Genomic DNA, 18796 nt, shown 5'->3' on the forward strand with positions numbered 1-18796 from the left:
CAGACACAGAAGGGAAAAGCCTCAGAGATGGCCCTTTGAAATCAGCATGAGATAGATCTCATGGCCTTGATGGTCCAGTGCTGGTGTTGAGGTAAGAGGGGCCTGCATGAGCTAAAAAACTTAGGAGGTCCCTAGACAGTGATCCCCCTCATTTTGCAGAAGGAGATTGATTCAAGGCTACCTGGGGGATTTTCAGGCTAACTGAGCTTCAAAGCCCCTCGAACATCAGTTTAGTGAAGCCGAAAATGGGTCAGGAGCCCCCATCTGTTTTTAGAACCCAGAAGGTCTGGAAGTGCTTGGAGAGGGTTAGGGACATGTCACGGGGAGCCCAGAGGCACTGGAGGTTAGTGATGGTGTTAAGGGTGGGGACCAGGCAGCCAGGCTTCTGTGAAGTAGTTCAGATGTTTAAACATTCTTATTAGTGTATTCATTTTATTTATGTGTGTGCATGTACACTTATGTGCATGCCTGTGAATGCACACATGGCACCGTGTGCATGAGGAGGTCAGAGGACAACTTTCAGGATTCAATTTTCTCCTTCTAACATGTGGGTCCCAGGGAGCAAACTCAAGTTGTCAGGCTTTGTAAGAGGCTTGAGACTGTCTAATGTAGCCTGGTGTATTAGTCAGGGTTCTCTAGTGGAAAAGAACGGACAGAATGGATCAATCTACCCACCTTCCTATGTATGTATCCATCACGTATGTATGTATGTATGTATGTATGTATGTATCTAGGTGATTTATTAAAATGGTTTACAGGCTCTGGTCCAACTAGTCCATCAAGGGCTGTCTACCAATTGAAGGTCCAAGAATTCAGTAGTTGTTTAGTTCACAAGGCTGAATGGCTCAGCGGGTCTTCAGTATATGCCAGAATCCTGAAGAAATACACTCTAATGCCAGTGAGGGTGAGAAGAAGCAGGCAAAGAGAGCAAGCTTCCTTCTTCCATGTCCATTATATAGGCTGCCAGCAGAAGGTGTGGTCCAGATTAAAACGGGAGCTTCCCACCTCAGAAGATCTGAATTAAAAGTGGGTCTTCCTCCTTTGAATGATTTAATCAAGGGAAAAAAACATGTGTACCCAGCAGCTTGGATCTTAATTCCAGATGCAGTCGCGTTGACACTAAAATTAGCCATCACACCCAGATTGGCCATAAGTTTGCTATATAATTGAGGATGACCTTGAACTCCTGATTTTTATTTTTCTCGCATCTGAGTGTTGTGGTTACAGGTGTGTGCCACCATGTTTGGTCTGGCGTTTCGGTTTTGAGGAGAGGTGAATGGTTACCAGAGACATTTCCAGAATGTCTCAGCTCCTCCTCCACAGAGGCGGACTGATCGTGAGCCTGCCAGATCTCTATCAGTTTCTTATGGCTTCTATAACAAGTGGCCACAGACATGGGGTCTGAAGACTGCACAGATTCATCACCTCCTGTTTCTGAAATGCATCTCCGTGGGCACCAGAGGTTGCGTTTTCTCCGATGGTAGCCCCTGTGGTTCTGGGAGAACCTATTTTCTAGCCGTGTGACCTTGGCATCTGGTCCCACACCTTAGTCTTCAAAGCCAGTGACTCTAGACCAGTTCCTTTCCAGGCTGCCACCCTGCTGGTTTCCTCTGCCCATGATGATGTTGGGCCCACCTGGGTCATCTTGATTCTTGCCCCATATCAGGGTCAGCCACAGGCAGCCTTGATTCTATCGGTAACTGCAACATTCATGGCTGGGTAGGGTTATACGCCTACAGTTCTGGGGATCAGGATGAGGGCATCTCTTTGGGGGCACATGTGCCATCCTTATGGGGACCCGGCCTTTTCCAGGCCTTCCTTGTAAGACAGGGATTCACACCAGCTTAGTGTCCCAAAGATTCTGTGACCTGTGTGTGACTGAGGCTCCTCTATCCAGGGTTCACTGTTTCGTGAACCTGTAACTGGTGAGATCTCACAGGCCTTACCCTGATCATACAGCCTTGAGGTTGGAGGGCTGTTCCATGCATTTTTGTACTGAGAAAAGAAAGCCACATAATATACCTGTTGTCAGTTTAGAGTTGAGATATGACCTTTATTTAAAAATAATTTTTGAAGATTTATTTTAATTTGTATATGTGAGTGTTTGCCTGCACACATGCCCACGTACCAGGTGCTTTCTTGGAGCCTGAAGAAGTCAGAAGAGGGCATTGGCTGGATCCCCTGGAACCTGAGTTCTAGATGGTCATGAACCACTGTGTGGGTGCTGGGAATTGAACCCAAGTCCTCAGAAAAGCAGCAAGTGTTCCTAACCACTGAGCTATTTTTCAGTTTCATGACTGTGCAGGTCCCAAGGGGGGGGGGAGAGAGAGAGAGAGAGAGAGAGAGAGAGAGAGAGAGAGAGAGAGATTTAATGAGAATGTTTTATTTACTCAGCTCTAACAGGCTTGTCCAGTTTTTTTTTATTTGTTTAGATATTTTTTTGAGACAGGCTTTTACTATGTAGCCCTGGACAGCCTGGAAATCACTATGTAGACCAGGCTGGCCTTGAACTTATAGATCTGTCTGCTGCTGTCTACCTAGTGCTAGGATTAAAGGCATTCACTACTATGAATGTTTTTTTGAGACAGTCTCATGTAGTCTAGCCTGGCCTCCAGCTTGTCTCCCAAGTGCTAGGACTGCAGACAGGCACCACCATACCCGGTTTTTGGTGGTGCTGGAGATCCTGGGTGTTAAACCTAGGGCTTGAGGCATGCTAGCCAAGCATTCACCAAGTGGAGCTGTATCCCTGTTTTGGAGGTCGGCCTGAACTTTATTTATTGCCCAAGCTGGCCTGGAACTCAAGGCCCTCCTGCGTGCTGTGATTGGCATACACCATGATGCCTAGCCTTTGTCTGACCTTTTCTTGAAAGTGTCATCGCTTGCATTGTCTTCCTCCTCTGGTCTAGCCGGGCTTTTTCTTGCTGCAGGTTCAGCCTGCTGTCTCTCATTTTGCGAATCTGCTCATAGGTAGATAATGACACCTAATCCCCATAATCTGCTTCCGCCTTGTTCTAATCACAGTACAGTTTTGCCCCCAAGACCCCTGTCATCTCATTGTTAGTGGAGTGGGCATCTGTGATGGTGAGCATGTGGGCCTGGGGTCACTGGACTGAGGGTGGGCAGAGAGGGAGGCAATTCATTGTGCTTAGATAACCCCAGGTGACCCGCCTGGTATGGAAACTCCCCCTCCTGGTCCCCCAGGTCAGATAGCGTTGCCTGGCTACGGGAGGCTCCAGCAGGGAGAGAGAATAGGCACACATGTTTAAAATTCAATATTGTGGCCTGGCAAACACTCCAGCAGGGCCTTCCAGCCCACCGATAATCTCTAATTCTCCCCTCTCCTTGCGGGTGGGGCTATGTACTGAGACCCAGATGGTTTCTTCTGGGAATTGGCCGTCAGCTGTTGTGAGGGACAGGGTTGGGGGTGGGGTGGGCTCGACTCACGAGGACTGTCACCCTGATGCCTCTCAACAGATTCCTGAGAGGCCTGGGCTGGCTGGTGCAGACCTGTCCTTGAGGGGGTGTCTCTGAGGCACCCCAGCCAGGGCAATGAGTGAGGAAGGAAACCCAGCAAGGCCACGTCCTGTTGTCGTTGGTGTCTGTTGAGAGGAAAGGCTACTTTTCAGAGAAGAGCCCTTTCCTAGGTCACACAGAGGCTGTCCACCACTGTTCCAGTGGGACCTCCTGTAAAAGGAGACTCCTCAATAAGCTGCTGGAATCTTAGAGTTTGAAGGTGGATTCCAGGTGTGATGTGACTGCCTCTCCTGCAGCCTCATTTCTCCCTGAGGTGGTTTAAGGGATCCACAAAGTGGGGGTCCTGACAGAGGATCGAGGGAGTGAGCAGATCCATTCCATCTGTGTGGTGGTTAGTTCGGGCATCCCAAGCAGTGCTTACTCTGCTGGCTCCTTCCTGAGAGGAAGGGATCATGTGACTCCAGCGCTGGGGGGTCAAGAGCAAGTCTGATGATTTTTTTTCTTACTTGTATGAGTTTTATGCATGTCTCCCATCCTCTCCCCACCCCATGGCCCTTCGCCAGGCACAGCTATGATGCTGCCTCCCCAGGCCACCTTTCCGTGCGCTCTTCTTCTGGGGCTTCTGCACCTCACACGGCAGGGTGTTATAGGAGGAGCCCTGCATTCACTTTACAATGCTTGTTGAACGTTCTTCATGGGTGAGTTCTACTGAGGGCCTGGGGACATATACACAGCAGGAAAGAGCAGATATAGTTCCTGTTCTCATGTGCCTGCCTTCTGGACAGAGAGACCCTGAACAGAAACCTGACACCTGACTGCAGCTTCTAATGGGAGCTCCAAGGACGAGATGCGCATTGTATTTCGGTGTTATGACTTCAAGGGTTGTGATGAGATACTGTGACCAAAAGCAACCTGGGGAGGAAAGGGCTTATTTCATCTCATACTTCAGGTAATGGGCTATCACTGAAGGAAGTCAGGGCAGGAACTCACAGAGGGCAGAAACTTGGAGGCAGGAACTGAGGCTATGGAGGGGAGCTGTTTATTGGCCCGCTTCCTATGGCTTGCTCAGCCTGCTTTCTTATAGCACCCAGGCCACCGGCCCAAGGGCAACACCGCTCAGTGAATTGGGCCTATCACATCAGTCATCAATTCAATCAAGGAAATGCATTATAGGCTTGCCCAAGGCCTGTTCTGGTGTGTGTGTGTGTGTGTGTGTGTGTGTGTGTGTGTGTGTATGCGTGCGGCATTGTCTCAACTGAGGTTCCCTCTTTGAAAAGGACTCTAGGTTTGTGTCAAGTTGACAAAAATCCAACCATAAGAAGTAGGAAAGAAAAATGTCTTTCCATAGGTTTGGGAAGAGCCTACAGGGAGGTGGCAGGTGACAAGAAAGGGCTTTGTGAAGAGCAGAAAGAGACTCTGGAGTCTGGACTCTGGGATATAACTAATGAAGAAGTACATGGGCAGATAAGAGCCTGCATCCAGGGAAAAGAAGGAACTCCGTGTGGCTGTAGGGGCATGAGTGAGGGAGGATGTTGGAGGCGGAACACATCTGCATGTAGGCCCTGGGAGTGGGTTCGGATTTTTAAATATTATGTTTTAGTTGTGGTGTGTGTGTGTGTGTGTGTGTGTGTGTGTATGTGTGTTTGTGTGTGTGTGTGGTGTGGTTAGGGCCCAGCTTTGGGGAACTGGTTCTCTTTTTCCATCACGTGGGGTCTAGGGATGGAACTTAGGTGGTCAGGCTTTGTCACAGGAGTCCTTACCTGCCGGCTCAGGGGTTTGATTTTAATCATCAGAGAGATGTGATTTACATATGGCAGCCGTGTAGGGAACGGATTATTGATCAGCAGACATTGGAGGAGGGGCTTAGTGAGAGAAGCTGTCGCTGGAATCGAGGGCCTTGGGCCCGAGCAGTCAGTGGAGGTGACAAGAATGAGTGGAAGGTGGTTGTGTTAAAGAGGACAATGGAGGGCTGGAGAAATGGCTCAGTGGTTAAGAGCATTGGCTGCTCTTCCGAAGGTCCTGAGTTCAATTCCCAGCAACCACATGGTGGCTCACAACCATCTGTAATGAGATCTGGCGCCCTCTTCATGCAGGCAGAATGTTGTATACATAATAAATAAATAAAATCTTTAAAAAAAAAAAAGAGGACAATGGAGTGGGCTGGTGGGCTGGGGGCAGGTGAGGGAGAGGAAGGAAGCTAAATGGATTGGCCAAAGAAGACAGGAAGAGTCTGTCACGTAAGGTGTGGGGTGTGTGAAATTCCGCAGGGAAGGCGGCCAGGCCTGAGACTACCCATTCCAGAAGGAGGAGTGTCTCCCAAGTGCTAAGGGCCTTCCCACCCAGGGGATCTGTTGTCTAGGGGTGGCTGACCCATGCTGCCTACCAGCTCCAGGAGGTGGCGCTCTGTAGATTCCGCCTTGTGCCTGCTAAGCTCATCTGTATCCCTTCCTGCCGCTACCACAGGCCTGGGAGAACAAGTCATGGTGTTCATGTTCCTGGTGGCCCTTTCAGATTAGTTACTCACAGGGTACCACTTGTCAAAGGACCCCTTGATTTAGTGAAAATGGCCCAGGATAGTGATATATACCTGTAATCCATGCACTTGGGAGACTGAGTCAGAAGGATTGGAAGTTCAAGGCCGGCCTGGGCTCCAGAGTGAGACTGTTTAAAAACCAAAACCAAAAGAGCAAACAAAAACAATTATTGGAGTTAGGTCTATGCCTTGGCCCAGGGGACCTGCTCCTTAGGGAGCTGAAAGGACCTGGAAGCCTGCCTAGGATTGTGCAAAGCCAGAACTCTTAGATGTTTGTTGGGTGCTGGGCAATCCTCTGTCTGGCCTGGCCCACTGAGTGGCTGGGAGGTAATCTGAAACTCCTCTGACCCCTGGCTGTGGACTGCTTCTCCCCGGGGCTCCCCGGACCCTCCCCACCCTCGTGGCCAGCACTGTCAATGACACATTGTAGCCTGTGACTGGGGGAGGTTGTGAGCTCACCAACAATGCACTGTGTCAGTGCCCACCTCCAGACTCACTACTCAGGAGTGTCTGCAGTTTTTAGACTATACCTGAGGCCAGGCTAAAGCAGCTTCCTCAGTCAGGGCAAGTGTGAGCCCCACTGTCTTTGCTTTGCTGGTTGGTATGCCGTTTCAATCTTGCCCTGCTTTTAGCTTTGAGTCCCAGGTCAACACGGTGGCTTGAGCCCCTGGGGACCAAGTTCCTCACCACTTTGGATACACGCCCTGGATATGCCCATCACTTTGGCTAGCAAGGCATTGGGCAAAAGGATAAGGGACTCTCCTGATGCTCCTTCACTCTGAGCCCCTCTTCTGTCACCTGTGATCCTGAGCCCAGGTCAACTGGGGAGACACATCGGATCCAACGGCACACGATAATCGTTTACAGCTAGCAGACATGTGCAGCTGGTGCCTTCTTCCTCGTCTTTGGGGCTCATAAAGCTCACAGGGACTGGGCGTGTGTTTGTGACGAGTGAGTGTTTATTTTGTGTGTGTGTGGTGGGGATGGACTTGAATGCAAATGTTTTGGGTAGCACTCTGTTACGCCACCCCAGTGTTTGGGGGTGCCTGGGGGTGGATATTATGGGACTCTGCACTCTGAATGTATTTGCAACCCAAGCAGGACATCTGAGCCGGGGATAGGCAGCCCACTATTCCTCCCGTAAACCTAGTTAGGGTCTTCATTTGCCCCTGTGCTCCGTTCATCCCAGCTGGCAAAGCAGGGCAGGCAGTCGTGTTCTTTGACATATGGCTTATGGAGGGGAGAGCCGTCTAGCGCTGAAGCCTCCATGCTCCGTACATGTATAATTAGGTTGCTGGAGCTCGGGGACTGAAGTGCCTATTTAGGTAATCATTAACTACAAGATGGGGAAAGAAAGGAACATGGAATTTGCAGATATTCTCCCTTCCCGCAGGTTAACCTGAAGGGGCGCTCCCAGCTGAAGGCAAGGCTGCAGCCCCCAGGCTTCCTCCCCCATGGCTGTCTGGGGAGGGAAGGTTAGGGGATCTCTTAAAAGTGGCCAGGCCTGATGGGCATGACTCAGATGACATCTCCTGGGTGTATCAGAAGACTCACGTGTCTCCCCACCCCATTTCTCATGAGATTTTTCCCCCCAGTCTCTCTCTTAGGTTTAAACCAGTGGTTGTCATGCTTCCCAATGCTGGGACCCTTTAATACAGTTCCTCATGTTGTGGTGACCCTTAAACATAAAACCATTTCATTGCCACTTCATTCGTGTAATTTGCTACTATTAGGAATCGTAATGTAAATATCTGATATGCAGGGTATCTGATATGTGACCCCCAAAGGGTCACATGACGCATAGGCTGAAAACCATTGCCTAACCAAGCTAAACCAAGTGGTACCAAAAGCAGTTGACTTAGTGTTTAGCCCAGCACATTTGATGCGCACCTACTGTGTGCTTGGTGAGAGACAAGCTGCAGTAAAGTCTCAGAAGAAGGTGTTCAGAGGAAGAGCCCAGACTACTGCAATTCTGCAGTAACTGCTCTTTAGCCTGTGCTCCCCACTGACTGACAGTGCTGGCCTGGGTAGGTGGGTGGGTGCCTCGCTCTTTGCCTTGAAGCAGAGGCTGGGCAACTGCAGGTCTCCAAGGCAGGCTGGCACTGGGCCAATGAGTACTGGCTTGCTGCTAGAAACAGTGCCCCTAATGATTGCCCAGGGGACAACAGAAGCCTCCTCTGTAGGAGAATGGGAACCGAGGCGCAGAGAGGGCAAACACCAGGGAGAGTGGGTGTAGTCTGGGAACTCAGTTGCAAACATTTGAATAGCATGGGCTTGGATTCTTTTGACTTGGTCATCTGTAAGCAGCCCTGGTAGTGAGTTGGGTGGTGGGTTAGATGGCTCTGCATGTTGGGGACCAGTGTGCTGAGCTGGGGTTCACAGACATGTTACTGGCAGGACTCAGAAACCCTCCCTGGGGCGGGGTAGCCAAGTTCATAATTCCCCAGGGAGACCCTTTCTTCAGGGGTAGGGAGATGGAAGGTTACTCAGGCAGGGATAGCTAGATAGTGAGAGGGATGCAGAAGACATGGGCCAGCCACAGGCGCCACATCTGGCCGTGAGTTCTGTCTGGGTGACCATACCCAGGTGTCTTCACCTCATTTCTTTCTGTGCACAACTCCAGGCTAGTACTGGAGAGGAGGAAGCCGGTGTAGATGGGAATGGTTAGCATCTATGGCCCTAAACTTGCCTGAAAAGGGGGAGGGGATAGTTTGCAGACAGAAAGTCTTTTGGTGACTGATTCCTAGTCCAGAGTCCCAAGTGTCACATGCAGCAAGTGCCAGCAAACAAGTGAGAAGGGGACAGGGACAGCAAAGGGATGGGGGAAGGAAGTGTAGTGATATGCAGGGGATTGTGGAGCCAGGTCTGTCACGTGACTGGACTCCCCACCAGGCTGGCCAGGCGGCAGCCCAGGCCACATATGTCTACCAGGGCCAAGGAGGCTTTCCTGGAGGCCAGAGGCTCCACCCTTTCAGCCTTGGGGTCTGTTTTTTCTCTCCTTTCTTCCAGCAGGAAGCCTCATGTGAGCCTGTAGCCTGTATGAGGTCAAAGCTGCACCTGTCCCTCTTTGCCTCCCTGTCTGCTGAACCCACAAGTCCCCGACACAGTCCAGGAAGGTTTGTCTCCAGTGACCCGAAGGAATTTCCACAGCTGTTTTTCCAGTCTCCCCTCACCCCTCTCCCTTGATAAGGTTGTTGAAGCCGAGTCCCACATTGTGGGGAAAACTGGAAATTTCAGGCCACACACCGGGTCAAGACCAAGAACTTTGCCAGAGGACGTCATGGCCAGGGGCCTCTCCACAGTGCCAATGCCTGCACCTCAGCCAGCACTGGGTGGCTTGGCAGCTCGAGCCCAGCTGCATCCAGCTCGAGCCCAGCTGCATCCTGGAAAGTGGAGCCGTTGCGTCAAGGCAGCCTTGTTCTTACTGCACCCTTTGAAGGCCTGTGGCCTCTGGGACAGCCACTGATGGAGTCTGTGGAAGTGCTTCTTTTTGAGATTTATTTTTCTGGTGTTTGATTACATTATGTGTGTGTCTCTGTGTGGGTATGTGCAGATGAATGCGGGTGCCCGGGGAGTCCAGAGGCATCAGATTCCCCAGGAGCTGGAGTTCAAGGTAGTTGTGAGCTGCAACACGTGGGTGCCGGGAACTGAACTCTGGTCCTCTTCTGAGAACTAAATAGTGTGTTCTTAGCCATTGAGCCATCTATCCAGCTCCTGTGATAGGTGTGTGTGTCTCTGTGTGTGTGTGTGTGTGTGTGTGTGTTTAATACTATAGCAAAATTTCTGAGACCACACAGCTTTATAAAGAAAAGAGGTTGATTTTGGCTCATGATCCTGGCTGGGGCTTCAAAGTGGAGGGCTGGTATCTGGTGATGGTGTTGATGGCAGGGAGCGCATGCATCTCTCTGCTGGACCCCCTTTTTACAGAGCTATCAGTATTGAATAATGGGGCTCCACCCTGATGGTCTCATCCCATCCTGATCAGTTTCCAGACCCTTGACTTCATTAATTTAATCAATGACTTCATCGATTAAATGTCTGCCTTTCAGGGCTGCACAGTGGGGCTCAGCTTTCTACACCCAGACCTGGGTCACACACTCATCCACATTCTCACCAACTGTGCCCCATCCATCTTCATTTTTATCCTGTTGGTGCTGTGCTTCATAGTTTGCAAGCCACTTTCCTAAACTCTTCTCATTCTCACAGCTGCTCTGCAAGAGAACCGTTATTTTCCCATTTTACAGATGGGAAAAATTGAGGCCTGGAGAAGTAAATGAATAATTTCCTTTAGCCAGCTGGTATGGGCACAAGCCTGATTTCAAGCTCTGTATGTTTTTTCTCCAATTCCAGGGAAAAAAATCACCGTGTACAAGTACTCACTGAGCCTCTGCTGCCGGAGGCATCGCTTCAGACACACACTTTCCCTTTGATTTAAGGACTCCGAAATCAGGGACATCACAAGAGCAATAGTATTGCAGGGTCTGCAGTTACCAGTGTTTCTGGTCTATTAGCGGTGCACACAATAATGTGGCATCTTTCGATGGGCACTGCTGTAGATGTGAGGAAGTCTGTTGTGTGTAGACACAGCTTCTGCCCACCAGGCTTTTCCAGTTGGGAGGAATGATCAGACCTAGTTATTAACTGTATTTGGATACCGACATAAACTAAGTCAAGTGCTGTGGGGACTTAGGTTGTGAGCTTCCCAGTGGCTTGAGGGGCTGTGGGTGCAGCCCAGGGATAAAGTGTGTGCTTAGCATGTGCGAGACTTGGATTCCATCATTAGCACCAGAGAGAGGGAGAGGGAAAAGGAGAGGGGGGAAGGGAGGGAGACAAAGAGAGACAGACAGACAGACTTTCAGGAGGTCAAGTGGGATTTGACCCAAGCCACATTAGTGCGCTGATGTAAAACTTGAACCCTGGTCGTGAAAGGTGGTCATGGTTTGCAGTGCTGACTATTTATCAAGTTATTCACCTCCCAGTCTTAGTTTCTTCACCTGTAGAGTGGGCAGGACCAGCATGCCCGTGGCCCTGGCGGTGCTGAGACTTAGGTAGGTGGACATGTGTGAAGTGTTTAGTCGGGGCCTGGCACACGTAGTGAGAACATAGTTAATGTCAGCACCCCTCCCCAGAATAAATTCCATAAGTCAACGGTGTTTAGCCATGGCTTCTGTGTGTGGTAAGCATGTCTGCGCTTGCCATCTCAGTTCCTCCTGGAGGACACCCAGGGTGTGGGGTAGGATCATTATTCAATTTTTTAAGCCAAGAAAATGAGACTGGAAGTCACAGGACTGGCTGATAGCTGACTGTGGCTTGGATGCTAGTCTCTCTGACTGTCAGCGGGTCTTTTCCCTGGACCGCAGCTGCTAGGGAAGAATTGAGGCCAGAAAGGAAGTCTGACTGATTGGGGGCCTCAGATCACCCAGGGTGTTTTTATCAGATCATTACCATGCCGTGTCCTGAGCGACAGGGCTTCTGGTTTGGACGAAAGTGGGCGTAGGTGGGCAATGGGGTTTTGGCTCAGAGATGAGAGTCTCATTAAAACAAGGAGAAATTTGCATGGGTATCACTCTCTGCACCCTCCTCGTCTGTGGACAGGGGCTTATTTTGCATCACAAGAATGGATGTTTGTCTCTCTGGACTCTGGCCTTTGTTGTTCTTCTGTTTGGAAGTCCTGAGGCTCCTGGGCCCTGGAACAGCTTCAGAGTGTGGCCACAGGGCTGCCTCTGCTCGTGACACCGCTGGGGCTGAAGGCCTCCCTGGCGAGCTAAGAGAGTCCTTCCTGACCTCAGAGTTAAACACAAGTGCTTTCAGTGTCTCTTCTACCTTCGCCTTTCCTTCCTTGCCATCCTCCCCACCTCACCCCCCTCTTTCGCTTAGAACACTCACCTGGCTCTGCTTCTAGCAGGCTGTGTGACCTTCAACAGGCCACACAACCTCTCTGAGCTTTAGTTGCGCTTTTCCTCAACTGGATCGTGATTGGGAAGGGGTGAAGTGGGTGAGTAGGAAGAGAGGGTCTAAGGATGGTCTTCCTGAGGTCCCCGTCCTTAGCAGGGCTTGGCCCAGAGATCAGTAAGTTAGGCCCCTCTGTCCTGCCCTCCACTTCCTGTTGATGCATTCTTTTACTGCACAAGGAGTTTGGACCCTAAGCCTAGGGTAGCAGAGGCATCCTGTCGGGTGTGTCGTGCTAGCCAGAGCCTACTATGTCCTGGGACTGCAGGAATGGCATGGTGGTGTGTGTGTGTGGGGGGCTCTACAGAATGAGTCATGGGGCCCAAACATAAATAGGGAGAGGCCAGAAGCAGGCACGGAAGGAGCCTGGGTTGGTTTGAGTACACAGGAGTACCACACCGAGTCCTTGGGCTCAGCAGGGGCACAGAAGCCCATGAGCATCACCTTATGGCTTCTCTAACACTGTCGGTTACGTCAGCGTTTCAAGATTTGGAACGGATATTGCCAGCCTTCTCCAGAGCTCTGGTTCCCTCTCCCATATGGCTTCTGCAAGTGAGGTGGCCCAGGCCCCAAGTAGCCCTCTGCCCCTCTCTTTCCCACCCATTCTGACCTCCAGTGTTTAACCTCAGAGACGGACCTGCACCTTTCGGAGCCATGCCTTCTCCCAGCACCTGAGGACATCTTCCGGCCTTTCTCTCTCCCATAGGGTACTCTCGGGGTTCCTTGAGCAGATACAGGTCAGGCTGGCATGGAGAGAGGAAGTAGCGGCCAGGGGGGCAGGATTGGAGAGGCAGAGACAAGGACAGCCTTCTGGGTGGGCTGCTTCTCATGTGTGTTGAGAACTGGAGTTTGTAGAGCTTGGGGGCAGGATGGCTGATGACCACGCAGGCATCTATGAAGGGTTCTTCATTATGAAGGGTTCTTCACGCTTTGCCCTGCTGGGGATTTAGTACTGACACTGTGCAAACTGGCTGTATTTCTCTGTTTTATAGATCTGGAAACTGAGATCCCAAGGCTGAATGATTAGCCTCACAATTCACTAGCAGGAGAAACATGTCTGTCACACACTAAAGCCACGGCTGTCCCAGGTGCACTGCAACCTTCTTTTGTGAGCTTGAATAGTTCATGCCTTAACTTCTAGGCAGGGCACACTGCTTTCCTCTCAGAGCTGACCCTTGCGAGGGTGCTGGATAGGTGTGGAGTCTGACATGCTTATGCTGTGAAAGAGACCCCAAGATCCAGGGTCTGATCCCCTCCCCCGCTTTGCTTCTCCCTGCTCAGAACTCGGACACCACAGGCTCTGAGCTTTAAATGTGGTGCGAATCTCATCAGGCCTTTTGCTGCGTTTATTATAAAATTTTCTTTGGGGAAGGAGTTGCGGGATGAAGCAACTGCTGTCTGTTTTAAAAGAGCATTAAGAATTATTTTTTTAAAAAAAGACCCCAGAATAATACACCTAACATTAGAGAGGAACCCAGGCTGTTCCTGGTGGGAAATTGCTCTCCAGGCCTCTGCACCCCTTCCCACGAATCCCCCACCTCCAGACAACTGCTGACTGTTTTAGCTGTGTCTCTTTGAGCATGGGTGTTTTAGACTCTGCGGTCTGCAGGGATTGTTGAGACCTGCTGTTGTTTACTTTGTTTTTGTTTTCCTTGCACTTAGGGCTTCTTAGCTCACAGGTGGGGACATCGAGGGGCCTGTCTCGCGTCTTACAATGCCCAATAACACTAGTCTTCAGTGCCGGTGAGGCCACTGGCATCCCTTGCTCTGGTCCCTTCTCAAGGCAGGAGTGGAAGGGGAGCCCGCTTCTCACCCTTAGCTTTCCTGGGTACAGGTAGGCTCCTCTCATAAGCCTCTGGTGTGGCACTGCCTGGGAGGGACGCCTTGTCCTATGACATACATGCGTGTAGTGACTCTGCCAAACAGAGAAGCAGTCCTGGCAGCGGAAGGGTCAAAGGTCATTGCTAGTCAATGTGGACTAACAGCTCTGGGCGGGCGGACACCCAAATCCTGCAGTTCCTTGTTTGATCTTAAGGAAGTTGTCCAACGTCAGCAGCTACCGCCACCTTGGTGGCAGCAACAGCTTCGGCAGTGCTTCTAAAGCAGAAGGGCCCCTACTGCCTCCCAGAGCCAGGCACAGAGAAAATGATGGAATTCTTAAAGACCTTTGTGGTGAGTGTTGGCGACTGTGAAGGGTTCCTTTCCAGACCCTGCTGCTGGAGGGGCTGTGGGTAGAACCAGCTAGAACCCCACTTGGCAGGGAGCCCTGAGAGGGTGTTTGCCTACCACAGGCAGAGAGGCCTTCTGTCACTCAGGGGAAGGAGGGGCAGAAGCCAGTGACAGATTTATTTTTTGAGTGTGTGTGTGTGTGTGTGTATGTATGTGCGTGCATGCGTGTGCTTGTGTTGGGGGAAGGGGTTTGGGAGGATAGGTGACAGAGTCAGGGACCAGACCTTTCCTGCCTAGCCTGGATCTGAGGTGGGATCCTGGCCTGGGACCAGACAGATCTCTCCAATGTGCTTCTCTGAGAAGGCTTCTTGGCTCTGTGCCAGGGTTCCCAAGGCCCACCTGCTCACCACAGGCCGTACTGCAGGTTGGCGCTTCTAGCATATAAGCGAAAGGCGCTCTGCTCAATTTCTGCTTAGCCTAAAGCTCTCAGAGTGTGGTTGGGGTGGGGCTTGCAGTGGAGGCTGAGGGAACCATGTCCTGTGCTGCTCTGGAGGACTTGGGTGACCTGGCCAGGATTGCTAGGTTCCTCATGCACACACCTGCTGGCTAGAGTCTAACTTGCCTTCTTCCGCTCCTTGGCTGCGTCGTCTCTTGTCTTCAGGGAGCTGAGGGTGACAGTTTAGGATCAGTATGGGGAACGCTGGCGTATATTTGGAAATGTAGTTCCCCAATCTCATACTATAAGATGGGGGTCCTGGGATCGACGGCCACGTCATCAAACAAATGGCTTGACTTCTCTGGACTGCGCAGGGACAGGTGTGGTAGTTTGAGGGTTTGAAGCTGGAAACCGATGACAGATGGCTGCTGTGTGGGGAATTGGGAGAAAAGAGTGTCAGGGAGGCCTGGGGTCTGGTGAGGAAGCCCATGAATGGCCGTGGGGATGACAAAATGACCTAGGCAGGGGAAGGAGATGTCATCAGATCTGTATGTCCACTGGCTGTGGATTTGCAGGAGGATCAGAGTGGTGGTGGGGAGATGGGGAACGAGCAAATGTGGGGATGGAGGGTCACCCTTAGAAAACCCTTTGTTAGCCAGTGTTGGGTCGTACATACCTTTAATCCTAGCACTCGGGAGGCAGAGGCAAGCAGATCTCTGTTAGCTCTAGGCTAGCCTGGTCTACAAAGTGAGTTCCAGGACAGCCAGGACTGTTACACAGAGAAACCCTGTCTTGAAAGACCAACAAAACAAACAACAAAACAAAACATGAAACCTTTGTCTTCTATTCATTGTGGTGGAGAGACTGGTGGATGAAGGTTTTCGAAGGGAAGATTTAATGAGATTTCCATTCTGGCCTTGTGAAGTTTGCGATGCCAGCATGTGGATGAGATGCCGACTTGGCAAATCAAGGTGCATCTTGTCTTGGTCCTGCTTCTGCCTTGTTTCAACGTCCTCACTTTTGGAAAGTTGCTTGACTACTCAACGTCTCCAATGTCTCCGGCTCTGTAGCAGCCCCTCCCCCACCACTCCTGATGATTGTGAGCAAGAGGAGTTGGGTGGTATTTGAAAGTACATGATCAGCACCAGAGCTAGCATGTCTCAGGACCCCTAAGAGAAGACACCCTGAGATTCTTTATATCATCTAAGTGTCCGAATCGGGAATATTCAGTGGCTCCCTTATGTCCAGAACGGAGTATGATACTATGTCTTGTAGGCTGATTTGGCTTCTAAATTTAGTTTGTTACACCCATGCAGAGATGTTTTTTAAACACTTAGTTGATTAATAATGAGTTGATTACCAATGTCTAAAGATTGAGAAAGCTTACATAAAAATTTGGATTTCTGTCTAATCTTGAGAACTCTAGCTACACTGAGCTTGCATTTCCACTTGGCAGCTTCCCTAGAGATAAGTAGTGGCTCTCTCTTTTGATACTTTAATGTGGGCTTACTCCTCCATCCCATTTAAAAAAAGTCGAGGTGAGATTTATATAACACGATATTAATCATTTTAAAGTAAACAATTTGTTGGCGTTTCACAAGGTCACAATATGGTCAAACTACCTCCTCTGTCTAGTTCTGAAATATTTAATTTTCACCATCCTCAAATAAACACCCCTCAATAGTTACTCCCCACCTGCTCCCCTCTCCACCCCCAGCCCCTGGCAACTAGCCATCTATTTGCTTTCTAGCTATTTTGTAGGAATGAAGTAATCATGTTTCTGTATAGCAAAAGAAACAACAGAGGGAAAAGGCACACTGTAGAGTGAGGAAAATATTTGCAAACTACATAAAGGATAGGAGGCTATGGGGGCGGGAGAGATGGCTGACTGGTTGGAAGGAGTGATTACTGTTTTTGCAGAGGATCAGAGTTTGATTCCCAGCGCCCACATCAGGCAGCTCACAGCCACCTGTAACTCCAGTTCCAGGGGATCTGATGCCCTCTTCTGGCCTCTGTATTTATCCACACTCATGTGACATATACTCACCCTTAAGTATGCACACGCGTGCGTGCTCGCGCGTGCACATACACACACGCATGCATGCACACATGCATACAAATAAAAAAAGTAGTAGGTTAATTTATATGCTTGAGAATAGGCTAAAGATTTTAAAAGTCATTTCTCCAAGGAAGACATGCAAAGGGCCTACAAGCATGTGAAAGGTATTCAATACCATTAACTGTCAGAGAAACACAGACTGACTCAGAGTGAGATAGTACCTCCCACTCCATAGGAGAGCTAGAACTAAAAAATTCCCAAAGATAATAAGTATTGGTGAGACTGTGGGCAAGTGTGGACTCCTGTACGACTCCTGGTGGGAATGTGAAATGGAGCAGCTGCTGTGGAAAGCAATATAGAGGTCACTCAAGAAGCTTAAACAGCACAGAAATCAGGGCTGGGGAGATAGACATTTCGTTATTGAACAAGCCTGAGGCCCTGAGTTTGATCCCCAGGTCCTATGTTAAAAGAATGTGTTGGCTATTTTGGATTCCTTAAATTTCCATATCAAATTTGGGGTTATCTTTTTTAACTTTTACCGTGGCCAGAATTATTCTAGGAACTGTGTTAAATATGCTTTATTTGGTATTAACTGTCTATCTGAAGTTGACTCCTTATTGTTTGGTATTAACTGTCTGAGGTTGGCTCCTTATTGTTTGGTATTATCTGTCTGGAGTTGGCTCCTTATTGATGTGACAGAAGCAGCTTAAGGGCAGAATGGTTCGTCTTATCTCATTGTCTCAGAGGTATTCAAGTTCATTGTGGCAAGGTAGGCAAGAACCTGTGACAGATGGCTTCTCAGAAAGTCACTAGACCAGGAAACAGAAAAAACAGGCTGGAACTAGAAGCAGGTGTAACCTTCAAAGACTGCCCCTTATGGCTTCTGCTAGCCAGGCCCCAATCTCTTAAAGGACCCACAGTCTTCAAAATAGCCATACATCTGGGAAACAGGTGCTTAAAACATGAACCAATAGGAGACATTCCAGATTCAATAGTATAGATTGTCCTAGGGTTTCCATTGCTATGACGAGACACCATGACCATGGCAACTCTTATAAAGGAAAATGTTTAGCTGAGGTGGCAGCTTATAGTTTCAGAGGTTTAGTTCATATCATCATGGCGGGGAACATGGTAGCTGGCAGTATGGCAGGGTGCAGGCAGACATCATGCTGGAGAATTCTACATCTTGATCCAAAGGCAATAGGAAGTGAACTGAGACACTGGGCTGTGGCTTGAGCATATATGAGACCTCAAAGCCCACCTCCACAGTGACACACTTCCTCCAACAAGGCCACACCCACTCCAACAAAACCACAGCTTCTAATAGTGCCACTCCCCTTGGGAGCTATTTTCTTTCAGACTACCACACATATTAAAATTATCAAGGCTTGCTGTCCGTGAACATGGCATAACATTCCATTAATTTAGTGTCTTCAGTTTCTTCCGGCAATCTTTTATAATTTACAGTTTCAAGTCTTTTGCTTAAATTTGTTCCTAGGTGTATTGTTCTTTTTTTATGTGGCTGTGCTTGGAATGGTTTTCCTTTTCACTTTGTTCATTCTTAGCGTAGAGAAACACCACCAATTTTTTTACCCTGAAATTTTGCTGGCTTCATTTATTAGTTCCAGAGCACCCCCCCCCCTTTTTTCTTTTCTCCTTATTTTGCTTGCCTGGATAGGATTGTGCCATAGGAAATTAGTTTCATTTCTTTCTTCAACCTTCAGCATTCTGAACAGGGTGGTGGCAGCAGGTGTCTTATTCCTCATATCAGTGAGAAGGCTTTCACACTTACCATCAAGTGTGCTCACGGCTCTTGGTTTGTAAAGTGTGCTCACGGCTCTTTGTCACATTGAAGAAATCCTCCTTCATTCTTGGTTTTCTGAGGGCACTCATGTGGAGGCTGTAGGACAATCTCAGCTCTCCTCCGGTCACAGTCCACCTTGTTTTTGAGACAACATCTCTCATTGGTCTGGAACTTAGAGTAGTCTAAACTTGCTGGCCAGTGCACCCCAAAGAGCTGCCTGTCTCTGTCTCCCTGGCAGTGGGTTTACATGTCTGGCATAATTTACATGAGTTTTAGGGGATCACCCTGAGATCCATGTGCTTAAAGTCCTAGCGCTGTCTACACGGGCATGGGTGTGGGGCCATCCACCTGACACAGGCAACCTACCCACAT

General features: G+C 49.6%; 1 protein-coding gene across 7 annotated transcripts in view; it reads left to right on the forward strand.

Annotated features, from left to right (window-relative positions):
- The window catches only part of Rap1gap2 (RAP1 GTPase activating protein 2), a 227824-nt gene that overhangs the window by 141539 nt on the left and 67489 nt on the right, over window positions 1-18796 (forward strand). The window contains exon 1 of one of the 7 annotated variants that reach the window (XM_041665624.1): window positions 14073-14128. The exons of the other annotated variants lie outside the window; for them this stretch is intronic. Within the exon in view, the coding sequence (XP_041521558.1) occupies window positions 14102-14128 (27 nt within the window). The 5' untranslated portion in view covers window positions 14073-14101. Of the gene's footprint in view, window positions 1-14072; window positions 14129-18796 lie in introns of those variants that run through there. 7 annotated transcript variants of the gene reach the window in all.

The sequence above is a fragment of the Microtus oregoni genome, unplaced genomic scaffold (assembly GCF_018167655.1).
Source record: "Microtus oregoni isolate MIOR12 unplaced genomic scaffold, Mior012 000015F_ref0000493, whole genome shotgun sequence".
NCBI lineage: Eukaryota > Metazoa > Chordata > Mammalia > Rodentia > Cricetidae > Microtus > Microtus oregoni.